Genomic DNA, 26,751 nt, shown 5'->3' on the forward strand with positions numbered 1-26,751 from the left:
TGCTCTGCTCCAGATTTTGGTCTCCTGCTGACTGAACAAATCTGAGCTGATCCCTTCAGGCCAAGCTCAGGCTCTGCTGGGACTCTGCTGCTCCTCTTGGAGAAAGGACAGGAGAATCCCAGTGCTGGGTGTGAACTGTCCAAGGCTCCCAGAGCAAATTCCTCCCCAGAGCTGCTGCCTGACATCCCTGTGAGAAGATAACCACAGAACCTCGCTGTGTTCACAAAGACTCCAAAATCCAGGCTCTTCACTTCTTGCTGACTTCCCCTGCTCCTTCCTTCCTGCTTTGTTTGCAGAGGTGACACCAGCTCTTGCCCTTGGTGCTTTGTGCAAAATGCTGAGTGGCAGGTTGGGAGCGTGAGGGGTAAATGCATCTCAGAGGGCAGAGAATGAGTCTGAGGAGGTGGGGAGAGGAGGCCAGGCAGGCTGTTTGATCAAAGACCAAAGCACAGACCTCTGCAGTGGGAAAGAAGGCACAAAAATGGGAGTTTCATCCTCAGCAGCAGACTTGTTTCCTGATGTATTGAGTGAAAGAGCCGAGAGAATGAATCTTTGTCGTCCCTCTATTTTGAAGGAAGAAGCCTACAATTTAAAACTCCATAAAGAATTACAGGAATAGTGAAAGTAATTTATTTTTTAGTTACTCGAGCCTTTATTCACTTAACTCCGAGGCGGGCTTGAAAGAGCTGAAAATGTTTTGCTTCTACCACTCAAGGATGGAAATATTTTAATTCCCTCAAACATGGAAGGGGGCACAGGCTTCTCCTGAGGTTCATATTTACAAATGCATTGTATCTGGGATGCAAACCTTGAATAATTTCCTAATGCTGCCACTACCCAAAGCTATGTTTTATTTATGAGTACAGCAGGACCACTTGGTGCTCTGTGGATATGAGGAGGCAGAGACAGCTCAAAGCTCCTCAGCCATGAAGGCACAATTCAATTTTTTCACTTTGGGGAAGACAGACAACTTATCCTCCTTGGCAGCAGGAAAACTCAATCCCAGAGAGCTCTGAGCAAAAGGGGATAAAGAGAAATACCCAAAATCTGATGAGGCAGCTAGTGAAGGGAGCAGAGGCTGGGTGTGGGTGAGGGTCTTTCCTTCATATCTGATCCCTCTGTCCTTCCCAAACTGTGCCCTAAATGCAGGCAGAGGGAGGAGGGGCAGGGATTTCCCACCTCTTCCAGCCTGCTGCAAAACCAGCCCAGAAAAATCCACACAGACAAGGAACAAGTCTGGAAACATTCAAGCAACTTTCTCACCAAGCACAGGAAAACAAAAGTCAGCTCCCCAAAGACTGCCATGAAGCAAGTAATTAAAGAAATTACTACCTCATTTGGAGCCTAATTATTGTTAGGACATTTTTTTTTCCTTCCTACATGGAATGGAGTAGTCAGACCCACTGAAGCAAAACGTTACCTCCTCGTGGTCCCTGAGGGAGCAAAGCAGACATCTGAGAAGAAGAATGGAAGTGAAAATAGAAGTTAATGCTTTAACTTCAAAGATGCCCAGAGAATTCTGTGCCATGACAATAATGCTGAATGGCTCTGCCTGGCTGATGTATTAGCAGCTTGAATATTTATGAGCAAAAGTGGATGCCTACCCCAGCCAGGGAGGCACTGAGCCCACAGAGAGACACCACCTCATTTCTGAATCCAGTCAGCTCCTGAAAGACAGGGCATAAATCTCCCCAAATTAAGAGAGCTGGAAGCAGCACTCCCTGTCCATCTCCCTCAGCCCTGCTCAGCCTCTCCCAGCATAAAGGAGGTACCCAGGAGATGCAGGAGAAGGGTTCAGGCTGATGGCACTGGGGATCTTTCCAGCAGCTCTCACCCCGTGCTTGCAAACCAGAACATTTCTTACCCCTCAGCTCAGCTCCCAGCCCTGGTTAACGTGGCTCTGTTGAAGTGCCAGCTGCTGCACCACTCTTGAAGTATTAATGATTTAGACAACACATTGGCAAGCAGGCAGAGATGGGGAGGCTGTGATTTGCACTCACTCATTAGTTTCTCTCGTGGCTGCCTCTCAGACCTGATTCCAGCAGGAATCAGAGCTTTCTCCAGCCCCACAGCCCATGCCAGGCTCGTTCCCCATTCCCCAGCAGCCAGCTGCTCATGGAACAGCCAGCAGGATTCACCATTCCTGGGACAAATCCCTCAGAAGATGCTGAGAACCCCATCAGTGGCACCCATCAATGCAGAACTTGCTGCTGATCTGAGGGGAGATGACTTTGGTTTAATTAACCCCCTGCAGCAGGCCCAGGCTTGGATTTGTTATCTCCATTAAAAGCTTTCCCTGGGCTCCCTCCACTGTAAGATATTGATTATTTCATTGTTTCATTCTGTTAAATATTCCCTTTCCTTAATAAAAATGTCATAATCAACACAAGTGAGGATTTGGCTCTTTTTTAAGCTGTGCAGCCAGAACAAGGTGAGTCACCTGCCCTAGCTGGGAGCAAGCAAGAGGGAAAAGGAAAACTCTGCTTCTCCATATGTGCAAATTTAATTTTCTTTAGGATAAAACATTCTTCAGGACAATGAGTGTGTGACCTTCCTCTTGAAAGCTATCAGGTCAGAGCAGGCACCTCCAGCAACTGGAGCTTCAGAAGCAGAAGGAACAAACCAGCCCCTCGGAAAATGGGGCTTTTGAAAGGCTTTGAGAGCAGGTGGTAAAAAAAATTATAAAAAAATAATAAAATTGGCAGCCTCTCAACTCACCACTCTTCTGAAACTTTGGCTCACGGGCTGAGGTTGCCTAAATCCCAACTCAGCTCTGACAATGAGTCATTTTATGACAAACTCCAGGCTTCATTATCTGCCTCAGCAAAGCCCAGGCGGAGCTGGAGCGGCGCACTGGAAACCTCCGACCTCTCCTGAACAGCTCCTTGTCTTCCCTTGGCCAAAACCCTGCTGCTGGCTTGGCCTTCAGGCTGAAAGAGCTCAGGACTGTGAGAGCAGCTGCTTTTGCAGCAGCACTCCCCAGCTCCCTGCTCTGGAGGGATTTCAGGATGCTCTGCGAAGTCACACTTGAGAGCAGAGTTAGAGCAGAGGTGAGAAAAGAAGTGCAAAGAAAGTCACTGGTGGAACAACACCTGAGGTGATAATATGGAGCAAAAATTGCTCCTGACAGGGTGTTCTAAAGGTGCAGAGGAACCACAGAAAATCATATTTTAACAGCCCCATTCTGCAGCTGGGGATCAGCAGTTGAAATGAGGAAGGATCTGCTCTGCTTTTGGGGCAGGGCAGAGCTCGGGGGCCGTCCCACAGGCAGGGAGATGCTGGGAAGAGTTTTGTCAGCCCTGACATCCAGCACCCATCACTTCTTAAATATATCAGCAGCAAGACAGTCTCTGCTTGTGGGCAAAGAGAGGCACCCACTGTACTGAAGCACTCACTGCTGATTTCCTGCCTCCCTGCCTGGATTTGGGAGCTCCTGTCCCAGGGCTCTTGTCGGAACAAAGCAGCTCCTTCTGCAGGAACACTGAGAAATAAATGACCCCAGGCATAATAAAGATCTTTACAGAAACTCCCTAGGCAGCCAACCTGGCTTAGCCTTTCCCTTAGCAGGATCCTCTCTGCATCTCAGGGCCAGCTTTAACTGGGCTCAGGAGAGTGCTGCAGTTTTCCTTCTTTAAATATCTGCCCATGCTGCTTTGCATATGGAGGTTATAGCAGGAAAAAGGGATTTTTGGGGTTTTTTTTTGTTTTTTTTTTTGCCTCTGAAATAGTGTTTGCACTGTCATGGCCAGGCAGCAGCTGGCACAAAGAGCAGGCAGAGAAATGCTGAGTACAAACACACTGTCCAGGAGTGGATCCATCCATCAGAGGCAGCACCCAAAGGGTCTCTGCTGTCCACCAACACCCACTCCAATCCCTCAGGACAAGCTGCAGCTCCTCCCCACAGGCAGCAGGAATCCACCCTCTCTAATCCTGCACAAGGGCAGCTTAAAACAAACCAGCCAGCCCAGGGGGAGGAAGGACAGAGCAGAGGAATCACTTGTTTGGTTTGCCTGGTGGAAAACTAAAGGAAAATTGCAAGTCTTTGGAAGCTGGGGAGGGAGGGAAGAGCAGAGGAACAATTTTGTGCTGCCTGTTTTTAGCAGGAAGGGCAGGGAGGGAGGGGGACCACGACTCAAGGATGAACCTGCTCTCTCTAATCCAATTTATACCTCAATATGCCCAGCACCAAGTAGGCTCAGGAAAAACAGGAGAGGCAGTTCAGAGGGCAGAAATGCTTGGGAAGGAGCGGGGCTGGATGATAACTTGAGGGGTTAGTGACTAAATTAGTGGGAACTGCAGAGAGAACACATTTGCATCTCTTTCAGCTGCTTCAGGTGTGATAGCAGCCTCTGCTTTCCCAGTCACTTAATTGTTCTGAGGTTTTTGAGGGGGAAAAAGTGTCTTTCTTCTGCACTGCAGAGTTCTGGGAAGTGCCATGCTTGGCTTTAAGAGCAACCTCACTTCAGGAAAAATGTTACTTGGTCTCATAAAGCTGCTGGAGTTTGCTTTGCTTTGGGGGAAGCTCAGTCTGTTCTGCTGGCTCTGCAGGACAGAGAGGAGCTCCAGGGCTCTGCAGGGCCACAGCCCCAGGCTCTGAGTGCTCCTGGCCGTGGGTGCAGGCAGCTCCCACCCCAGACCATTACTCATGTTGCAGAAGAAGGGAAGAAGGTGTGACAATGTGACAGCATCTGCCAGTACAAAAAAGTAAAAAAAAAAAAAAAGCAGCGGGGAAAAGTGATGCCAGGGCCACAGCTTTGTGTGCATCCTCTGGGAAAGCTGTGCTTGCAGGGAATTCAGCCCCAAAAGGCAGGGATGTGCCTGGAGAGGGGGTGCAGCTTACCAGGGGTGCTGGTGCTGGTGTCGCTGTGGTGCCGCTCCGAGGTTTGGTCACTCTGGCCACTCTCTGTGGGGCTGGGCTCGGGGCCCTGCTCGCTGCCCAGGCTGCTGTGGCTCCCCCAGAGCTGGGGGGACTGGGGGGTCCCCAGGGCTCTGCTGCTGGCCTGGCTGGGTCCCCTGGTGGGTGCTGCAGGGACAGGATGGAGGTGCTGCTGAGGGAGCGGGAGCTGGGGTCCTGCAGCAGCAGGAACAGCCCAGCTCCAGCCAGGAGCCCTCATCAGCCCCAGTTCCTGTGCTCTGCTCCCAGGAAACACCAGTGCTTCCAGCCAGGAGTGAGGAGCTGGCCAGGGATGTGGTGCCAGGAGCAGCTCCCAGCTCCTGGGATGCTGCAGGCCACGGAAAGAGCCAGGGAGAAATCCCAGTGGGAAAGGCTCAGACCTCACCTGGCACAGCCAGGAGGGGAGGAGAGCCAAGAGCCAAACACCGAAGCACTTTCCACCTCCCACCCTCCAGCCACAAGGAACTCCTCACCCATTCCTGCCTGGAGCTCTCTCCCTTGAGAGCTTTTCAGTCCCACGGGGACGGGTTTGTCATCCAGGCTGGAGGAACTGAGCTCCGAGTCGCTCTCGCTGTCACTGGAAACCACTGCAGGAAAGATCAGGGGGAGGAGAGGAGAGAGACAGTTATTCACAATGTTCACAACACTTCCCAAAGAGCTGCCAGATGGATCCAAGGAAAGCAGGAACAAACTCTGACTCGCTGCTCACGTCCTCCCTCTCCAAAGGAGACCCTACCTGCAGTTCCCCCACAGCTAGATGTGGTTTTACTCCTTGCAGATGATTTATAACTCTGTAAAGCACAGACACCACCAGTGCTTCTCTCCTGAAGCTGACTGGGAGCACGGGGCTGCTCCTGAGCCACTCCTTGCTACTCCCACTGCCCCAGCCCAGCAGCCCAGCAAGGCCCCTGCTCCTGATTTCACACACAAAGGGACCCTCTAAGGGGAGGTACAGGGCTGCTTCCTGCTCAGCTGCAGCTGGAGGGGTGCTGGCTGCACCTGCTGCACCCCTGGCTAATGTGGGCAGAGGGGTTGTTTCCCTCCAAGCTGCATTTCAAGCGTGGCAGGATCTAAGAGGAAAACACCAGATAAATCCTGAGCAGATCCAACCATCCCCATCAGCAAACTCTTGTTACTCCTACATCCCCAAGGCTCCAAAGGCAAGAGTCACTTCTTTCCTCAAGGAGACTCTTCTCCTGTTTCAAAACTGTTTTTTTTTCCCTCTGTTTTTCTTCCCCCTGAATCCTGGCTCTTTTCCTGCTGCTTTCCACTCCCTATATTTTCCAAAAAAGCTGAAGGAGCCTCATTTTGCCAGACACAGCTTCCCAAACTGGCAGGTTCTTTCCACTTTTCCATGCAATTATGCAAACACCTCTCCTGCTTATACTGGTGTAAAAGATAACTCGACTGCCAGCTGCTCTGGGTAAAATGAAAATAGTGTTTTTCCCAATTCCTGGGCTTTTGTGGTGGTTTGATCTCAGAACTGAAATGGTGGGGCTGAGGAGGAGGGGCTGAATGAGAAAAAAAAAAAAATCTGTTTTTTGTTTGAGGGATTGCACCTACAGCACTTCTCCATCAGAGCAGGCAGGTACCAGCCCAGCAGGTCACAACTCCTGGTGCAAAGTACAAAACAGCCCATGAGGGATGTAAAGTAGGGAACACTGCAGCCTGTGGAAAAAGGAAGCCCCAAGGATTTATTTTAGACCCACCAGGACATCTCCAGAAGCTCCCACTGCCACAAGGAGTGATTTTCTCTGTGACTGAACAAACCCCACGCCGGGTTACTGCCACTGCCCCAGCTCAGGGACGTGGGTGCAGGGGAACAAGGTGACAACCACAGAGCTGTCAGTTCATCCCTCTGTGTCAGCCCAAACCCTTCAGCACTCCCCAGGGCAGGAGGATGGGAATCCTTCCCCTTGCACTGAGCAGGAGCTGTCAAATATTCCTGCCAAGCACCTCTGCAGACACTCCTGTATTCAAGGATCTGTACTACACAAAATATTTCATTTAAAAAAGGAGGAATGAATACCTAAAGTAATGCTAACGTCTCTGAGGATATTAAAGGTGGCAGCCAGTGTTATTGCAAAGCATTATTGAAGTTGCCCTGGCAGGCAGCTCCTCACACACACCCTGCACAGCCTTTCCCTGCAGGAAAAGGGGCTGTGGTAGGGGAAAAAAAGGCTCCTTTACAATCTGGGAGGCTGCACTGCTGGCTAAGAGTCCTCAAAGCAAAGGTTTGTCTAAAAAACATCTTCATTACTACCTCAGGAAAAACATCTTCAGAACTCCCTGGGAGAGGTGGGGAGTTCTATATAAACACTGTTAAAAACAATCCAAACATACCAGAATGTTTTTTTTTTTTTCCTATATAATCCAAATCTCAGCTGCAAGACTCATTCTGACCATCTTATTGCTCAGTTCTTTCAGAAAATGAAGTCCTGTTCCACTTGGTGATAATCTTTTTTTTTTTTTCTCTCTTGGATTCATAAAATCCATTTTCTCAGAATAGCTCCTTCCTCCATGAATCCTCAGAAAATGCTGGGAGCCAGGATTTATTTGGAGAGGGCCCCAGTGAATCAGTGGAGGTGACTTTAGCTGCCTGTCCTGCTGCCATGCAGCAGCTCAGAGAGAAGCAGCACAAGAGGAAGAAAATATTAATGACTCAAAGGCACCACAGGACCAGCCCTGTCTGCTCTCATTTCCTCTGCTGCCAATAAGAGTGTATTTTACTCACTGCACCAAAGTCTCCCTTTCAGGTAATCCTTCATCCAAACCTTCTGCTGGCACTTTCCAGAGCCCAGAAGTATTAAATCTGGTGTTCCAGCAGTTGCTGATATATCAATAGGAGTTGTTGGACAGCTGTTCCTTCAGAGGAGGGAACAGATTTATCCCTATCTCCAGCTGACTGGGAAGAAAAAAAAAAAACTCATAAAATAAAATCTGCCAAGATAAAACTTGCTAAAAAAGCAATATTTCCACAGGGAAGGGGTCACTCACTGAGAGCCTGGAGCCCTGCAGCTGCTGGCAGAGCCCAGCTCCCAGCACACGTGGCTCAATCCCCAAGCCAGAGGGGACAACTGCTGGCTGCTCTCATCCCCAGAGCCAAATCAGGACTGGGGAGGCTGTGCTGAGGCCAAGGGGATTGAGCACTTGGCTGGGGCTGGGATCTGTTGTTAAATGTGTGTTTTTGGCACAGGAAGAGCCATCCCAGCCCGCTGGTGCTGCCAGCACAGGGCAGGGCACACACACAGCCCTTGGCACATCCTGCAGCTGCCAAAACCAGCAAAAGCACGTGGGAATCACTGCCCCAGCACTGAGCACAGCCCCTGATTTTTGGCAAGCACGGGGAGCAGAGCAGAGAGGGGACATCACTGCAGGTGGGGAAGTGAGAGAAGATGAGGATTGTCAGAGCCACTGAGGGCAGCTCCTGTGCCAGGTCACACCCTGTGATCCTCCAAGAAGGAAGAGGTGGCTGGAGCCACCCTTGTCCATTCAGGAGCAGCACAACTTGCAGCTTTGCCACCACAAAGTTGGCAAGTTGGGTGCCCACCTTGGTGGCCCCTAGCACATCCCTCTCTGGGCACTGCATCCCCCTGCCTCTGGCACATCCCACTGCTTGGCAACAGGGATGGAACAGGAAAATGCCCCAGCCCTCCTGCCAAACAGTGCAGCAGCTCAGGGATCACACTTCTGTTTCCACCCTGCTGCTCTCCACGTTTTTCCTGCACAACTCAGAGCCTGGATAAGGAAAGCCCTGCTGCTCTTGCTCCCTCCCCCTGACCCAGCGCAGAATCCCACCCACATTCCAGCACATGGAGCAGAGCTGCTGCCCAGCAAAAGAAATATTGCTGCTATTCCCCTCCTGACAATACATTTGTGCCTTAATTAATAGCAGGGTTCCCATGGCAACTGCTTGTTTATAACAGGAAAACCAAAAGGCACCAGCAAATCCCAGTGTCAGCGAGCACAGGAGAAACACTGGGTGTGCAAAAATAAAACTTCTGCCTGGTGGGGATGGCTTTTCTTCCTTGAGGAAGAAAAAGGAAGCCTGTGGGAGCCAATTCACAGGTTCTGACAGTGAACCCTCACTTTTGAGGGGGAAAAAGGGGCACCTGAAGTTTGTCCCAGCTCCTGGCACGGAGAGTGCCCAGGGGCCGTGGCAGGGCTGGGCTGGCCCCACCTGACTTGAATCCCTGCAGAGCTCAGGGCTGGCTCCTCCAGCACATCAGAGGGGCTGGCCAGGATGATGGAAAGCCCACGGAGAGCAGCCTGTCAGAGGCAGGAGTGTTAAATGCCAGAGCTCATTCCCAGGAACATCCTGCCCAACAAGCTCCGGGGTTGTGCTCCGAGCTGCAAGGACGTGGCTGGGTGAGCGTGGACAAGGTGTGAGCTGACAAATGCTGTCAGGAACCAGCTCAGCCCAGCTCCAGCTGCACATTCCCCGTGGCAATACCACGGATTCACCTCTCCACGGGGGAAGGAGGCTGCCCTGCCCACGGCAGAGCTGTGGGATGACAAACAGCAGGAGTCCCAGCACTGGCAGCTTCAAAGGAGGCAAAAGGAGGGGGAGATGCACAAGCTTCCAGCTCCAGAGATGAATTACAGCCTGCAGTGCCCACTGAAAGCTGGCCAGAGGACAGGCAGCCTCACAGAGAAGGGCAACAGGGAAAGAAAGCACCAGAAAATAAAGCTATAAATTAATATTACCCAACCTATAAAACAGCAGCCAGACAAACATCAGAGAGCAGGGATGGAGGCAGCTCACCACCCACATCAAAGCTTACCAAAGGTCACTTTGTTGTCCTCCCCTGCTCCTGCCTGTATTTATGGGGAAGCCTTATCCAAAAACACAGAACTCAGCTGAAAAGCTGAACTAAGCAGCAGGTCAGGTCTGGGCTCAACAGCCTCAACTCTCAATGTTTTCTCTATCATGTGAACAAAATCCAACTTCATCAATCAGTCCCTCTGCTAAGATAACTCCTTCCAAGCATCTCCTGGAGGGAAACACAAACATCTATTGTTGATCTAATTTTCCTTTAATTACAGAAGTTACAGCAGGGCTGGGAGTGCTTTCTTAGCTGGGCCCTGAAGAGCAGGTTTGTAAACCCAAGTCTCCTGGGGTTTCTTTATTAAAAGGTTATTTCCCCCTGCACTTCTGCCGAGAGGAGGAGTGCATGCAGCTGCTTCACTCGAGAGGTCTTCTCCAACTAAGGGGATCTAACAGCAAAAAACAGAAGGGGAGAGGCCAGACAGTTCTGCTAATCCACACAGAGAGAAAGAAAATCAAAGCAGACTGGCAGCAGCTCTGATTCCGCAGCGCTCACACGCTGGCAGAGCAATTCCTAACTCAGCTCACAGTGACTTGGGGAATCTGCCCAGCAGAGCAGCAGAAGTGAGGAGCAAGGGGGGAGGGAATGGGAGCAGCCCTGGCTCAGCCTTGGCTGCAGAGTGCTGTCCAAACTGACACAACCCCTGGAGCTCAGCAGGAGCAGCTCCTCAGGCAGCTCCCTGTTCCATGGCTCATCCCAGAAAAGCAGTGGGGTGAGGTGAGGGCTGCAGGGAATGCAGAAAGCAGGGGTGGGCTGAAGGATGGACAACCCAGGAGAAGTGGGGTTAATCTGGGCCACCAACGTGCACTTAAATACCAGCAAACCCTCCAAAAAACCACCACAGCATGGAACTCCAGCATCCATGCGGGACAACACCTCGAACAGAGAACTTCCCTGCTTGCTGGGAAGCAACGGGAGAAGCCAGCTCCTTCTCCCAGCTGCTTCCTGGGTGGGACAACCAACCTTTTCCCCTGGCCCAGGTGAAGGAGTGGCTGCTCCTGACGCTCTCGGGCTCCTCGCCCTGCCGGGGCTGGCACTGCAGCTCCAGGGCTTTGCTGCTGCTCTTCAAAGGCACCAGGTACTTGGGCAGCCCTTTGTAGAACCACGCCCCAGACCTCTTCCAGACCTGCCAGAGACACAGACAGGACACCTTAAGCTGGTGTTGGTACAGCAAAATGAGCTCCCCACCTCTCAGGGTTCTGTGGTCAAGATGACCCCGAGATTGTAAAGAGTCTTTTCCTCCCAGCCCTGCAGCCAAATAAGTACAGATGTGACAGTTTTGCTTTGTTTATTTTCTCTTATCTATAACATTCTTTCTCTGACCTGCTGAGCTCTCTCTAGCAAGTTGTCCATTGCATTCTGTCTGCTCTCTAGGGCAGTGTTCACATTTTATACTATTTTATACTATTAATACTACATTTTATACTATGAACCACGTGTACTTTATTTACAATTAATTCCCAATACCCATCATCTATGTTAGACAGTGTGGCTCTACTCTAAACCAATAAAAAGTGTCACCATCACAGTGAAAGCTGGAGGACAAGAAGAAGGAGAGGAAGGACAAGACACGCCCAAATTCCTCCATCTTGCCTCCTGAACCATTCTAAAAAACCCCAAAATTCTACTTTTTCACCCTGTGTTACATTAACTCAAACTCTTATAACCTGTAAATTTTCACACAAAGTTGGCAGTTTTTTCCACGGGCTAAAATCGAAGCCACAGGTGATTTTGACTTTGTGCCAAGGTCTCTCAGCCCCCTGCCAGGGTCTCGAGCCACCAAGCTCGGCCCAGCCACTCGCTCTGATCCCAAATTCTTTGTCAGCCCAGATTCATCTCTGTCCTCCTTCCACAGCTGAAAATTCCCAGCTGTGAGGAAGCAGCAGGTACAGATGGAAGGAGGAGCAGAAGGTGATGGCAGAAGTGCTGCCCCATGCTGGACCTACAGCACAACCCCAGTGTTCATCCCACAGAGCAATTCAGGCCAAGCCAGGTCGTGTAACGAGCTTGAAAACCCCAGAACAACACTCAAACAACCTGAACCTGCAGCAGGAAATGGACCTGGAGCACTAAACTGTAATATCTGCTGGAAGAACAGCCTCTCCTCTCCAATCTAGCTTTAATGCAGCTTATGAAGAAGGCACTCTATTAAGTATATTTAATATAAAGCCTGCTGTAAGCCAGGGGAAGGGAGAAGGGTGGCAGCTCGGACAAGGAGAAATGGCCTCTTACAAATCTAATTCTTGTGTGCCTTCCAGCAGCCTGATAATGAGCTAACGACACAGCCAGGGCAAAAATAAGTAAACATAGTAAAACCACCATTTTTTACTTCTCGCACTTCTGCTCAGAGTGAAAGAGATCATCATTGTTCCCACTCCAAGTTCCCAAAGCATTTTACACACAGTTTCATCATGATGGCAGTGGGTGCAAATGCAGCTATCCCTAATTGCAGCAGTACATTTGCAATTTGCCTTTAGAGCTTAATGAAAGCAGAGGGCAGTGACAAAACCTGACATTCAGGAGGACACCTGTAGTGACAAAATCTGACATTGAAAAAGCAGGACAGCAGCAGCACCACTACACTGATGGTTGCCTGGTTCCCAGCACCACCAAAAGAGCTCAAATCTTTGTGTTTGGGGGTCTTGAAAGCCAAGGGCAGGTGATCTGAGTGCAGAGGGGGAGCTGGAAATGTGTTTTTTAAAAAATCCACCCAGCAGAAGAAAGCAGAGCACTGCTGTGACCCAGCACACGTGCAAGGGGGAGGCTCGTGCATCACAGCAGGGTCTGCAAACCAGCAGGTGAGAGCATCCTACAGCTCCACCAACGTTCTCCTGCTGGGTAACCACCAGCAGGAGGGGGAGTCTGCCATCCAGGCAAGAAGCTGGGAAGCCAATTTCCCCAAGACTGCAAGTTGTTCTGCTGCAGAGGGGGTTTGGCAGGCAGGACACCTCAGCAGCTCCTTCTCCGCTGTGCCAACAGCCAAAGTGACCCAGGTGGGCAAGGCACAGGCTGGCACAGCTCCTTCTGTCCCTTCTGCTGGCACGTGGGGACTCACAGCAGTTGTCAAGCAGCACATGGCAGAGCAGCACAGGGACCCTGCAGGAACAGGCTCTGCTGGCTGAGAAAACGCAGCAGATTTTGAAGTGTGGGGCAGACATCTCCGCACAGAGCTCAGGCACACGTGCCCGTGCAGGAGCTGCAGGCTGGGCAAGCCCAGGTGTGCTGGAGGTTTTGGGAGCAGCTGCATCCACAGGGCACAGCAGGAGAACAGGGACAGGCCTGGAAATGGTCCACCCCTGACACACGCTGGGGATCTGGTGCACACACGCCTTCCCTGGATGAACTGCTGGGGAGGAAACAGCCCTGTGGTACAGTCACTCCCTGAACAGACCTTGTAACATCTGTAATTTAATTTGAAGCACTGGAGAGACCTATTATCTTCAGGCGAGCTCCAATTTAGACACACCATAAAACCAATCAGACACAGCACGGATGGCTGGAACAAAGGCTGGTCACCCCCAGGTTTCTCACTACCCCAAAGCAAGTCGTTACAGAAAGAGTTAATGACACAACACACCCAGCTCTGATGTGGTAATGCCACTATAAAATTGATTCTCTGCATACATATTCCCTTTAAATTGGTGCTTCTAATAGAGTTTGGTTCTATTATGGCAGCAGTGAAATTGTTTTGAAATCAGCTCTAAAATAACTGCAGCAAGATGCTCTCCCCTGGATGGATTCAGTCCCTCTGCCCCTCCAGGTTTGCAGCACAGCCCATCCCAAAGGACCAGGGATCACATCCTGCTCTGCACATTTTGAGCATCCTTGGATCAAAACTCAATGTTGCTGACTGCTATTGATGGTATTTGATTGATGGCCTAACAGCAAAGTCCTTGCTTGATTTAAAATTAATACTTCTGTAACAGAGCCTTCAAAATAATATTCTTATTTATCAGCAGGAGTTTATTCTTGACAAGGAAGGGAGAATGTTGCTCCCACCAGTTCACATTAAGGTGAAATTTGTTCCCCACAGCAGCCTGAGTTTGGGTGGAGCTGGAATGTCACCAGGGAGAGGGACAGCCGTGGCCATGACAGAGAAATTCCTTTTATAACCCTGATAATATTCCCCTTAAAGCTGCATCAAGCCATCATTGCAGCCATGGAGTGACACACGCAGAAGCAGATGGGGATTTTATCGGGTATTTTCAAGTGCAGCCTGGAAATGGGGCCTAGCACAGAATCACTGGGCCCTGGTGAGACTCATGTTGCTGCTCTGAGCATACAAGTGCTAAAACAAGCTCCTGAACAGGGAAAACATTAGGATTTGCTGATAGAGAGGTGGATCACAGCTGAGGGAATCCTAACAAGCATTGGAGCCTCCCCAGAGTCCTCCTCACCAAACCACATCCCCTGAACAGAAATGATCAGGAAAAATCCTCCCTGCAAAGCCACATTTTGCTCCATCACCTCCTGCTCGTGCCATGCAGTGTCCCCATCCTGCAGCCCTCCCCTTCACAGCAATCTAGGCTTGGTTGTCAGAATCTGAGGTATTGGTGATTCTGAGATTGTAGAAAGTCTTTGTCTTTCAGCCCTGCTGCCAAAGCAGAAGCCATAATTAGTCTGTGCTGTTTCAAGGTTGTTTATTCTGTTTATCTCTAACATGTTCTGCTGCCCTGCCGCAGCTCTGTCCTGCAGGGCAGCGTGTGGGGCTCTGCCCTCAGTGGGATGGTACAAACATTAAATACCACAAACTACCTGTGCTGGATTTACAATAACGTGCCAATATCTGTCACCTACGTTGGACAGTGTGTCCCCAGCCTAAACCAACAGAAAAATGCCAACACCACAGTGAAACATGGAGGGCATGAAGAAGGAGAAAAAGGACAAGGCACACCCAATTTCCTCCATCTTGTCCCCTTTGGACCCCTAACCTAGAATCCTAAAATTTTACTTTTGCACCCGTGCCACACTTAATTATTACTTATATCAAACACTCCGAGCTTGTAATTCATCCTGTAAGATTGAAAACTCTTTTCCATGGGCAGAGATCACAGACAGTGTCTCTGGGGGCTCTGTCCAGAGGGGTTCCTGACCCCTGCCAGGGTCCCAGACCTGCCAGGGCAGCCAGAGGGAAGCCCTGGATTACCACACTTGGTGACAAAGCCACATTTTGCTCCACCACCTCCTGCTCGTGCCATGCAGTGTCCCCATCCTGCAGCCCTTCCCTTCACAGCAACCTGAGCTTGAAGGTGAGAGGAAAACCACCACCTTCATCCTGCCATGCTGCCACCAGCAACACCAAAAGGTGGGGAAGCAGCTTCCTGTGGGCCACAGTGAAGGAGAAGGCACCTGCAGATCAGGCAGCCTGGGAGGACCTTGCTGGCATGGCCTGCCTGCAGCATCCCATCCCGCCAGCGCTCCTCGGCCTCGTTATTTGCATTCATCTGCCTCTCCATAACACAGAGATTTCCAATTACATTATTTACAGCAATCTGTTGTCGACTCCCACATTCGGCACTCGAGGACAGAGGAAATTAAAAGGCAGTGAAATTACCATTCCGAGCTTTGTTTCGGGAATAGCAGAATCCATCGCCCCCCTGACCCCGACGTTTCTCAAGCTGCAGTGCCTGCCAGCCTTCAACCATTTATCATCCCCCTTTCAATCAGGCCTCTTTTTTTTCCCCCCACCCGTGGCTCTATTCTAGAGGACACTATTTCGAGTCTAACTACACGCTGCCACCCCCAAAATAATATGGCAGAGGCTATTGATGAGTTCTTTCAATTGCAAACAGGTGCACATCGCTCCTATTCAATCCAGAGTCACCCAAAATAAACACCCCTCTGCATTCCCGGGGTGTTTTGCCAGGAAATCGTCATGCCAGGCAGGAATGACCCCAAGCTATGTTGCTTTACAGTGTTACAAGAGGTAGGAGTGGATATTTGAAAAGGGAAGCCCCAGGGGCAGAAGGGGAGGAGATGACTCTGCTCCTCCAGCACAAAAATCTTTGCATGGTTTATTGTGATAAAATGAGAAATGCAGCCAGCCTTAAAAAATGCAGTGGAGTGAAGGAAAAGGAATGAAAAGGAAAGTGAAGCAGAGAGGGCAAATTAAAACTTTTAACAGGTCCTGGGTAGCTGGCACTCTCTTTTATATTTGAGGGAGTTTAAGAAAAAAAGCTCTCTCTCCTCCCCACCCCACCGAAACTGCTCTCATTATCCCTACAATTCCGGATGTGTCAATTCAAATGTAAATGTGCACGAATGCTTCCAACAGGATTTTAATTACAATGATAGCATCGCTAATTATGGATATGTATATAAAAATATATGTATGAAGGGTAATTCAGGAAGGTGCTCTGCAGAATCTGGTGCTATCAGTCAAAATAAGGCTGTGCAGAGAGTTAAAGGGCTGGGCAGGGATTTGACAAAACCCAGCAGGTCCCTTTTCCCCTTCAGGCCAGGAGGTGCCAAGCAGATTTTGGCCAGGCACAGATATTTAGGATGGGCTGTGCTGCTGTGCCAGAGGCCTGGCAGCAGGGAATCCTTCCAGCTGTGGATTTACCCACCAGCAGTGCTGCCAGGCAAGCTCTGCTGCTGCCAGCTGCTGCACCCACCCTTCTGCCCCAGGAGCTCATTCCCAGCGAGTTGCACTGCAAAGCCACAGCCAGTGCTGAGCATCCCTGAGCTGCCACGGGATGCTGCAGGAGCAGGACAGACCCAGGGGATCAGCCCTCCACCTCTGGCTGCAGAAAGGGGAAGCAAGATCAAAGCAAGGCACCAGGAGGAGGAGGAGGAAGGGAGATTCTTGCCCTTGGGAGCGTGGCTGAATTTGCTTCTGTCTTTGCTTGCAGGAGCACTAAACCACAATCCACACCATCCAAAGGGGAGCACCCACAGAATCCTGGAAAAACAAAGGATTTTCCACAGCTCCCTCTGCAAACAGCTGGGACAAATGCTTCTGGAGGGATGCAGGTGAGGTCTGGTTTACTCCAGGGTGTGGGGATGCCTGTGGGATGGAACATCCAAGCTCTGCCAGAACCCAGCAGCCACAGCCCCTCGCCCTGCCCATCCCTTGCTGCTCTGTTTGGGATGCCTGGATGCAGTCAGAATCCCAGGAAACAGCAGGCAGAGCCCAGCCATGACCTCCACTCTCCAGAAACAAGGCAGTGCCAGAGCAGCTCGTTCCTCATCGCTCTGCAGCACAGCCTTCCCAGAGGAGCCTCTCAAGGAAACAGAAAGCAGCAGGGAGGCTGAGGATGGGATTCCCAGAGGGATCTGGGGGCTCCAAGCACTGGGCTCTGGCTGGAGAACTGATGTAAGCCACAGCTTGTTGCTCTGGTGCTGGTTTTGACCCAGGCAAGGGGATGATTTAATCACAACCAAGGCAAACACTGATGCTGTCCACGCAGCAAAAAGAGGGCCCTAACCCTAACCTCAACCCTAATTTGTCACTAAACTCCTGCTGGCTCAATTCCAGCCTGCAGGGATAAATAATAACATGGGAAATGAAGGGATGAAGAGGTGTGGGCAATGCCACAGGCTGCAGCTGTTAGCTGGTGTGTGGAATGTCCAACCCCACCAGCCTCAGATCCTGCTGGCCATATTTGCTCTGATTTGCCTCAACTTCCTTGCCCAAGGCTTCTCTAATTCTCAGTTCCCAAACCCCCAAAATAAAGGCAGGGCATGTAGGAAGAAGAGGGGATGGATGATTTGATGTCTGTGTGCCCACACTGTGACCCTCCCAACTTCCTCCTGTTCAGGGCAGCAGCAGCAGCATAAATAAAAAAGGAGACAGACTTGAACCCACCTTTCAGGGAATTGAAAAATAAAGCAGAAGCTAAGTGTTGAGAGGCAAGTTGAGGCTGTGATTTAGTCTAAGAAGGAAAGGTCCATCCATTTTCATCAGGGATGTACTTTGGCTGTATCTCAGGGCTCACAGAGTGAATGCTCAAGGTTATCATCCCCTCACACTCTGGCCACACATAACACCTGCTGGACACATCAATATTCTCTGTCCACTGACCAGGTTACTTATTTTTTTTTAAGAAATAGGAAAAAAACCACAGTGGTACAGCGAGATTGAAAAAAACCAACAGAATAAAAGAAATAAAGCAGATTTTAGTCCCTGCCTTTCCCTGCAGAGCACAGAGAATACCTGCACCTGCCTCGCTCTCTATTTTGGGATCTCTATCTGGAATTCAAAACATCTAGATGATTCAGTGTATCAAATTGTTATCAAAATCCAAGGAGCTGGAATGCTCTCTTCCTGCCCTACCCACACTGCTGCTGATAATTTCAATTATCAGCATCCACGTATCCCTCATTTTACCTGAACATGGACTTTGTGGGTGCTCCCACACAAAAAAAAAAAATCCCTCCAATGTAAAACCTAAGCAATGAAAAGTTTCCAAAACTAATTAAAAAAAAAAAATCAGCATTTCCAACATCTGCACAAACACTCTCACCACACTTCAAAAACTGATTTAGCAGAGCACCCAGGTAACCCAGCTGGGTGCAGCTTGGTCAGAAATAGCTGGACTGGATTGATGCTCAAGGACCACAAGCCAAAGGCCAAAATAAATTGATGGGAACAAGTGAAAATCCATCTGTAATCACAGAACAAATTCCCAGACTTCACTTCAGCACAGAGCAGAGAGCCCTGATGTTGGTGGATGCTGGCTGGCAGACAAGAATTGAGGCAGCCCATTACTTTTTTTTTTTTTTTTTTTTTTTGCAGTGTAAAGTCAAGGATGAAGGATATAAAAATTTAGAGACCTGCATTAGAACTCTCACACACTGGCAAGTTATGGGATTTTGCTGGCAGGGAGGAAAACAGATTTAAAGGCTGCAATTCTAGTTATTTTTAGTGGGACAAATATTGCAGTTATTCTCTACATCTTTCAAGCTGTATTTAAAAAAAGAGTCAGCCAAGTTTATTTGCCAGAGTGAGGAGGGAAAGGGCGTAAGGGAACAATGTCTTTATGGCCAGAGCTACAAAAATCCCACAAAGCCAAGCTGCAAGTGTGGTTTTTCCCCTTCACCCCCTCATAAAACAAAGTTGTCACCACTGTGTGTGTTTGAGGCTGCCTGGCCTCCAGCCAAGCCTCCCAAATCCCATTTTCTGCCTTCCAAGGCGCAGGGAAGAGCCCACACATGCTGTGCACAGATTTGGGGTGGGCAGGTGGATGCTGCTGAGCCCCAGCTCCCCACAGCTGTGTTTTACCTCTCTCTGCTCACTGCAGATCTTGCACAACCACAGAGGACGTTTCTGGGCTCCAACAGTTTCTATCCCACACTTGGTGCAAACTTTCTGAAACAAGGAGAGAGAAAAAAAAAAGAAAGAAAGAAAACAAAAAAATAAAAAAGAGAGAGGTGGTGTTAGCAGCTCTCCACAGCCCCGGGGGGAGAGAAGGTTGAGAAGCAACAGCTCTGTTTTGCTTTCCTTAAAAACCTCAACCATGGCACAAATTTCCTGTTTTTCCTGGAGAGCCACTGACTGCAGGAAGATGCTTCAGGGCTATAAGGACACGAGATAAAGGCAAATCCACAGCACAGCCCTTGACTCCAGGGAGAGGAGAGAACTGGCCAGGGCAAATCAAACCCCCTCACCCACAGGTGTGTTTCCAGAGTGGCTTTTTTATTCCCCTAAATCCTGACCCCCAGTCTCTGTGGCGTGGAAAGCAGCTGTAACCAGGCACAAGTGCAAGAGTGGAAATGTTCTCCTTCCTCCTCTCACACACGTGTGTTAAATCCCACATTTCCCCCTCCATTCAGCGCACTCTGCTTGATCTGTGGCTGTTTGGCAAGTGGGCATGGCCATGGTTACACACATTTCCTGAATGCCTGGTGGTTCTGCACAGCCCTTTCTGCTGTCTCTGCTGGCATTCCACGCCACTGACAGCCTGAATCACTCAATATTACATAATGAAGCTGATGCCCATCAGCCCTGGCAGTGCAGCTTGAATGAGAAATGGGATGAATCCTTTGATCCTCACAGTGCAAAAGCCACTCACAAGAGGAGAGCAAAAGCTTGCTGAGATATACACGAGGATTGGATGCCCCCAGATTTACACATCCCCCACACCAAGCTGCTCCTGTGTCCAGGGATGAAAGTCTCATTTTCCCCATCCCATTCCTGCCCTCATCCTCCCAGAGCAATAATTAACAACCTGTTGAGCCTGGTGCATCAGCCCTCAGCATGGTGCTCCCCAAGCCAAGGGGGATTGGCAGATTCAGTTACAGACACCACCTCAAAGAGCCCAAATTCTCCCTCCCCCAACCCAAAACCCGAGGGAGCAGCCCAGCCTGAAATACCCTCCAAAATCCCAATCCCCACACGGATAGCACATTCAAACGCTCCCTCTAGTGGAAATTCCCAACCGATTTTACTCCCAGCCACGAGTTCTGAAAAATCCCAATATTAAAAGGGTGTTTTCCTCCTCCCCTTCTCTGCAGAGCAGCTGGGAAATTGAGCATCACTCACAAACCCTCGGAAGAAGACATAAAAATCAAGAGCACTAAATGCAGCCCCATTTCTCATTAAACACAAGACAAAGCACTTTCCTCTCCCACTCATCCTTCACTTTTTACACATGACATCAATCCCTTCTGCATGGTAAAGCACCTTGGGCTTTGTCTCACTCCTGCTGTTGTTAACACATCTTTGCACACACCTTTGTCTTGCCACAACGCCTTGGTTTCCCAGAGAATAAAACTAATATGAAAAACATTATTTCCAAAGCAGGAATGGCACCTAGAAGATCCATCAGAAGCGCAGAAGCTCTGTTCAGCAGGAGGGACTTGCTGAAGGTAAATTCTTTGCTGTGTTTCAGGTGCATCATTACAATGCCTGGTTTTGAATTAAACGTGCTGCAATGACACGGTACCAGAGAAGTGCCTGCCAGAAAAATATGAACTTTAAAAATCCATAATTCCCTGACAAATTGCTTATTGCACACAGCACTCCATGAGTGATGGATATTCCTGGACAAGAGGGAACAAGCAGTTCCCTCTGTGCTCTGCTGAAGGGTTGGCTGTTCCCTGAGTTCACAACATTAAAAAGCAGAAGGGGAGAAGCCCAGAGCACCCAGGCAGAATTGCCTTGGGCTAGCACACAGCTGAAAAGTGCAGCCAGTCTGAAAGCAGCTGCAAAATACACCCTGGAAAAGAAGGATCTCACTTAAATCAACCTGGATATGAATGCTGCTGAACTGCCCAACAGAATCCAGACAAAAAGGGAATAATTTTTTTTTTTTTAATCCAGCTTTTCTCTGGGGTTTTCTGGTCACAGCCCTCCTCAGGGACAGGCTCACACTGTCCCACCAGCTGAGGGTCACTCCTGCAAAGGGCCAGGGCTGGGAAGTGTCTGAAGCAGCTTCTGCCTCCTCAGTAGTGCTCAGGATTCACAGGAAATTTTTTAAAAAGACCCATGGCAACACGACTTGGCTGGCTCCTGACAAGGTGAGGGCAGAACTGCCACGGGAAGAAGGCAGGAATAGAGCACATCCTGTTATTCCACATGCCTGAAATACAGGAAACAGCCAAGAATCCCCTGCCTGTCACCCGAGCCTTTATCCTCCACAGCGCACAGAAACCACGCTGCTCCGCCAGCCCTGACCTTTCACTGCTGCTTCCTTCCACACCCCTTCCCTAAAAGCTGCTTTCCCCATGGTTTAGGACCCAGGGGCTCCAAGATTTGTGTTTCCTCTCCCAGGCACTGCCTTGGAAGGAATCTTGTGCACAAATCCTGCGAGTTCCAGAGGAGGAACCGCTCTGCAGCAGAGCTCACAGCCTGCTCTGCACCACAGCTGTGTCCCACAAGAGCCAGCAGTGCCACAGAAGGGTGTTCCCGTGCTCCAGCCAGCAGCCCATGGAAAAGCAGCAGCTTTTACCCAGCCAGAAACACGGCAGCACCCAGTAGGTGCCCTCACCTCGACAGGCTGGCATGAAGGAACTCCCAGAGGTGAGTCCCCAGGGAAGATGGGCTTCAAGGGCAGGAAAACCAGGCTCCCAGCAGAGGCAGGATGAGGTGGTTGCTTTGGAGATTGTAATTTGGACAGCAATACAGATTAACCCCCCGGCTGTGGAGGCAAGAGCAGCAGGAATCATCCCTGGGGTGCTGGCAGAGCAACAGCACACACAGCACAGGCAGTCCCTGAGGCTCAGGGCTGGAAAACTTGCACTGGGCTGGAGCTGGAGGTGGACTCGAGTCCTCTTGGAAGGTCTCAGGGCAGACCTTGCAGTGAGTGCCAGCAAAGCTCACGGACTCTGTTGTGAGCTGTCTCTGATGGCTGCACATTCCTGCCCCCAAAACCCCAGCTGGGAGATGCAAAGGGGGCTGGCACAGCCCATCCCAGCACTGAGGGCAGCTCAGGCGCTTTGGGATCCTGAGGAATCTCTTATCATCACCGGGCTGCAACAGCAAACTCGACGGTCTGAGAGCACCAGTGAGAATAAAATAACCCTGCAGAGCTCTCCAGCTTCCTGGTGGCATTTCCTACAGAGTTCTGCTGCCAGGAACAGGCACGTGTGACCAAACCCACCTTTTTGCAGTCCTGGCAGAAGACAGAGGAGCTGCCCAGCAGCCCCAGCATCTCCCCACAGAGCAGGCACTGCGAGAGGCCGTTCCCCATGGCGTTCTTCCTCATGTTCTCCAGCCTCTCCACCAGGCGCCTGCGGGCAGGAGGCAGAGCAGAGGTCACAGCACTGCAGGAAAAGCTTTAAGTGCTCAGACCTGGGCAAGTAGGAAAGCACTGGGAAAGGGCAAAGGAGCTAAACCTGCCAAGCCCTCTCCATTTCCCTGAAAGCAGCAGGGCAGGCACTGACTTGCCCATTCCCATGCAGAGCAGGAAGGCCAGACTGAAGGCCAAAGACCAAAATGACTGAAGCCTGTTGCAGCATTTTTGAGAGAAAGAGGACATGAGTGATGAAATTTGAGCTACTCCAGTCTAGGCCTCAGATTTGGGCCTTGTGAGGCCTTCAAGCCTCTGATGCAGTTAGAAATTCAGAGCTTGTGGCGCAGATAGAAATAGTCTTAAGGTGTGATGGGGACCACTGGGTTGTCTGGGTGTGAATTAGTATAGGTTTTATAGTGTAAGGTGTAGGCTGTTTTAAGGATAAGGTAAACAATGTTAGCTTGCCAATCAGAGTGTCTTTGTTTTTGTAAACTATGTAGAAGCTTATATAAACCACCACCTTATCTTGAATAAACGGAGAACGTTTGATTAACCACATTGGTTCAGATCTGCGTTTGTCTTGTCCAGCTTTCCGTTTTCCTGAGATTCCCTGGCCTTTGAAGCCATCAGACCAAAAGGAGCCTGGCTGTGGCACGGGAAGGCCAGTACTGCTCCCTGCTCCATGCCACAGCCCATGTGGAAGCCTGGAAACACACATGCATGCACAAAGGCTGCAACAGCAGGGCTGGGAGAGGGGAGGAAGGCGGGTGTGGACAGCAGAGCAAGGCTGCTCTGCCATGAGATCACTGCTTGGCAACCTTCAGGCCTCCATCTGCAGCAGCCAGGCCATTTACAGCAGCAGCAGGGAGTGATCCTGCCATGCGTGAATCCAGCTCTCATTAGCGCTAATGTCCCATCCACCAGGGCCTGTGGGGCAGCAAGGCAAGGGCTGTTTGAAAGAGGTGCTGCCCGTGTGGGGAGCTCAGGCTGCACAGCCAGAGAGAGCCACCATTAGCGGATTTATGATCCTCGACTTGGACTCTGGCACAAAAGAGCTCCTGGGAGCCAACAAAAGGCGTTTCAGAGAATGCCTCACCACAGGAGCTGCAGGGGTGGCACTTGCTGCAGCTCCAGCAGCAACCACAGGAGCAGCCATGCCCTCAGGGTCACTGGCTGCTGCTGGGGTCTCCCATTTATCACAAAAACACAAAAAAAACCACATTTAACACAAAAACAGGGAAGCAGAGAGGCAGGAATCTGGCCCTGGCTGGGAGTCCCTGGGGTTTCCTGTCTCACAAACACAAACGCTGCTGGGAATTGCTGCAGGGCTGCCCAGCTCCCTGGCCCTAAAGGCAGCCAGTGCCTTTAGGATGATCACAGAGAGAGCTCAAGCCAGACCTCCAGCAGGACTGAGAGCAAATGGGAACCTGCAGCAGCAAAAGGATGCTGTAAATTAAATAATTCAAGCTAGCAAACCCCGTCCAGAGGGCTCAGCCAACTAGAACATAAACTCATTCTCTGCTCCAGGCAAAATCCCAGGGGCCTGGTGCAGACAAGCAAAAACCTGATTGCACTGCCAGCAGTGATCCTGAGCCATCCACGCCCTGGGCACACCCAGCACCTTCCCAGCCTCTCCCAAGGCTCCTGCCTCAGCACCACCTGCATTTTCCAGGGACTGTGTCAGGGCTGCAGCCTCAGCAGCCCCCAAGGCTCAAAGAAAGCACGGAAAGACTTCAGCGAGAAGGAAAATGTGACATCCTCCCCCAGTGGTCATCACCTCCAAACAAGCAGCATGGGAGGGGAAAAATCACTGACCTAAGGGATGCTCTGAGTGATGGAGGCTGAGCTCAGGCAGCTGGGAGAGCCACTCCTGCCTGTGCTGCCCTTTGGGGAGGGAAGGGGACAGGGGACGTGGCCGTACCCGATGCGCTGCTGCTCCACCGCGTCCAGCTGCTCTGCCTTGCGGATCACTCCCAGGATGACCTCAAGCTCCTTGGGGCTCAGAGCCTGCATCTTCCTCTGCTTCTCAGTCTGGAATGTGTGCACTGACCAGCCCGTCTGGAGCCTGTGGGAGGGGGTGGAGGGCAGGACTCGGCTGGGAAGGGAGAGCACAGCCCCCCTGCCCTTCCCCACAGCCCAGGCACGCAGAGCCACGGCAGCCTCCCATCAGGGCAGCCTAAAGCCCAAAGCAGGAGGCTCCTCTCACTTGGCCACATTTCACAGCACCCCCTCCAGCAGCACTGAGTGCTGTGCTGCCTCTCCCTGCCCTCTGCCCTCCCTTTCTGCTGGGGATCCCCTCTCGGAGCACCACAAACGCCAAGAGCAAACCCCCAAACGCAGGGATCACCTGCATCCTCCTCCCTCCAAAACCCCACACCCCTCACACCCTCAGTTGGGCATGCCTAGAAACACAAATTTGGCAACATCCTCCCTTGGCCTGGCCCAGGTTCACACGAGGACTTCAGCAAACCCCCCTGTGCCTCACATGCAGCAGCTGATGTTTCTCCTTGGCTCACTTGGCAACAGGCAGGAGCTTTCACAGCTCAATTAATTAATTACCATTCAGGAGGGGTTTGGAGGTCACTGGATAAACTCATGGTTGCAAGGAGGATGCACTTTTGGGCAGCACTGCCTTGCTGAGGCTTTCTGCAGGCAGGGGAGCTGGCAGTGGGGTGCCCAGGCAGGCAGCCCCCTCAAAACTCGGGGTGTTCCCCTCTTTTCTAACACTCTGCAGCAGCAGCTGAGCCCAAGGGCTCAGGCAAGAGCAGAGGTGGCACAGTCCCAGCTGCCAGGGAATGAAAACATTCAAGAAAAATGCACTTCTAGTGCTTGACTCATCCCCATCCTTTTAGTCTTTAGGTAATGCAGTAATTTTAACTTCAGAGAACTAATGGCAAGTTCCTAAAACAAAGGGGTGCTGGCAGCTGGGGGATGCCATCAATTATATTTAGGGTGCTGTGGAGATCTGAGGCTGCCTCCAACCCTTCCTTTCACCCAGGGGAGGGCTGTGGGATGGAGTCCCAGGGGTGCAGAGTGAGCCCAGAGACACCAGGAAAGCTGTCGGGGCAGAGCTGAGGGTGGAAGAGGAGGAGGAGGGTGGGGAGGACTCACTTGGCTCTCAGGGCCAGCTGCCGGTCGTTGGGGCAAACCCAGGGGCCAGTCCCACTGCCAAAAATCATGTCAGCCATGGCCCCAGCCTGGGGAGGGGTGGGGTGGCAGGAGTCACACCTGGAAGAAGCAAAGAGAGGTGATCTGCCAGCACCACACACAGTGGGAGCAGCCAGACTCTCCCCCACAGACAGTGATAAAAACACACCATCACCCTCATAAAATATAAGCTGATAAATACTTTCAGATACCTTGAAGGCAAGGCTGGAAGTTTAGATTTTATGGTATACACTGGGAAAAAAAAAAAAAAAAAGCCAGACACTCTTTGTCAGTCCTGATTTTTCATTTTAAACTAGAGAAAAGCGTTGTCTGTAAAAATATTCCCTGCCTCCCCACCTCCAGCGCCCCAGCACTGCAGTTCTGACAGAGAAAGCCACTCCAAAGGACACAAAGAAGCTACAGTTGCCTTTTTTTTTAACCTCTTAATGGGGTAACAAACAAAAACCCACGCAACAATCAGCATGAATAGTGGTAAGTCATTTCCTTCATTAAAACTGCCTCCATTATAGCCTGATATTTATAACTCCAGCCTACAATAGCAGCTTGTTTGCATTCTCTGATGCTTAAGACAGCACCTCTTGCAGCAGGATCTCCTGCTGTGGCTCCTGTCCCTGGCATGGTCACACCAGTGTTCAGTGAAAATTCCACTGAACTGATCAGGAAAGGCAGCAGGAACCAACTTCCAGATGCTCATGGGAGAAACATCCCCCTAAGAGACTGCAGCTGAGCAGTTCTGAGTCCTATCAGCAGCTCAGATGAATGGAAAGCACCAAGGGACAGGCACAGCCAAAAGATTTCAATGGATGCTGAACTAGACTCGATGTACTGAGCTTTCAACCAGCTGGATTTGCTCTCCAGCAGAGCGAGTGTCTCACAAGCCCTAATGCATAAATTCCCAGGTATTAATGCTTGTCCCCAGCACAGACACTTGCCAGCTTTGAAACCATTCCTGCTGGGCAGAGATAACATGTTTAACGCTGGTTGGCAACCAGAAATCAGATGCAATGGCAGGCAAGGTGTATCACCTGCCAGCTGTGCTGGAGTTCCCAAGCAAACTCTTTTTTTTTTTCCAGCCTCAATCCCCAGCAGTGCTGGAGCCACCCCTGCTATCTGCTGCTGCCACGCTGAGCCCTGTGCTGCTGTGCCAGGCACAGCCTGATGGTCTTGACCCCCTCACACATCAAAC

General features: G+C 50.7%; 1 protein-coding gene across 4 annotated transcripts in view; it reads right to left on the reverse strand.

Moving 5' to 3' along the window:
* RPH3AL (rabphilin 3A like (without C2 domains)) overlaps positions 1-26,751 on the reverse strand; it is a 39,573-nt gene that overhangs the window by 2,976 nt on the left and 9,846 nt on the right. For 2 of the 4 annotated variants that reach the window (XM_030287763.4, XM_030287764.4), the window contains 7 exons: positions 25,509-25,625; positions 24,319-24,462; positions 22,266-22,395; positions 18,947-19,033; positions 10,687-10,849; positions 5,368-5,481; positions 4,841-5,023 (listed from right to left, as the gene is read on the reverse strand). In XM_030287763.4, the coding sequence (XP_030143623.4) occupies positions 4,841-5,023; positions 5,368-5,481; positions 10,687-10,849; positions 18,947-19,033; positions 22,266-22,395; positions 24,319-24,462; positions 25,509-25,585 (898 nt within the window). In that variant the 5' untranslated portion in view covers positions 25,586-25,625. The remainder of the gene's footprint in view (positions 1-4,840; positions 5,024-5,367; positions 5,482-10,686; positions 10,850-18,946; positions 19,034-22,265; positions 22,396-24,318; positions 24,463-25,508; positions 25,626-26,751) is intronic. The other 2 variants (XM_041719966.2, XM_072937340.1) reach the window with 2 other exon arrangements.

Source organism: Taeniopygia guttata, chromosome 19 (genome assembly GCF_048771995.1).
Source record: "Taeniopygia guttata chromosome 19, bTaeGut7.mat, whole genome shotgun sequence".
In the NCBI taxonomy this organism is placed as follows: Eukaryota; Metazoa; Chordata; class Aves; order Passeriformes; family Estrildidae; genus Taeniopygia; species Taeniopygia guttata.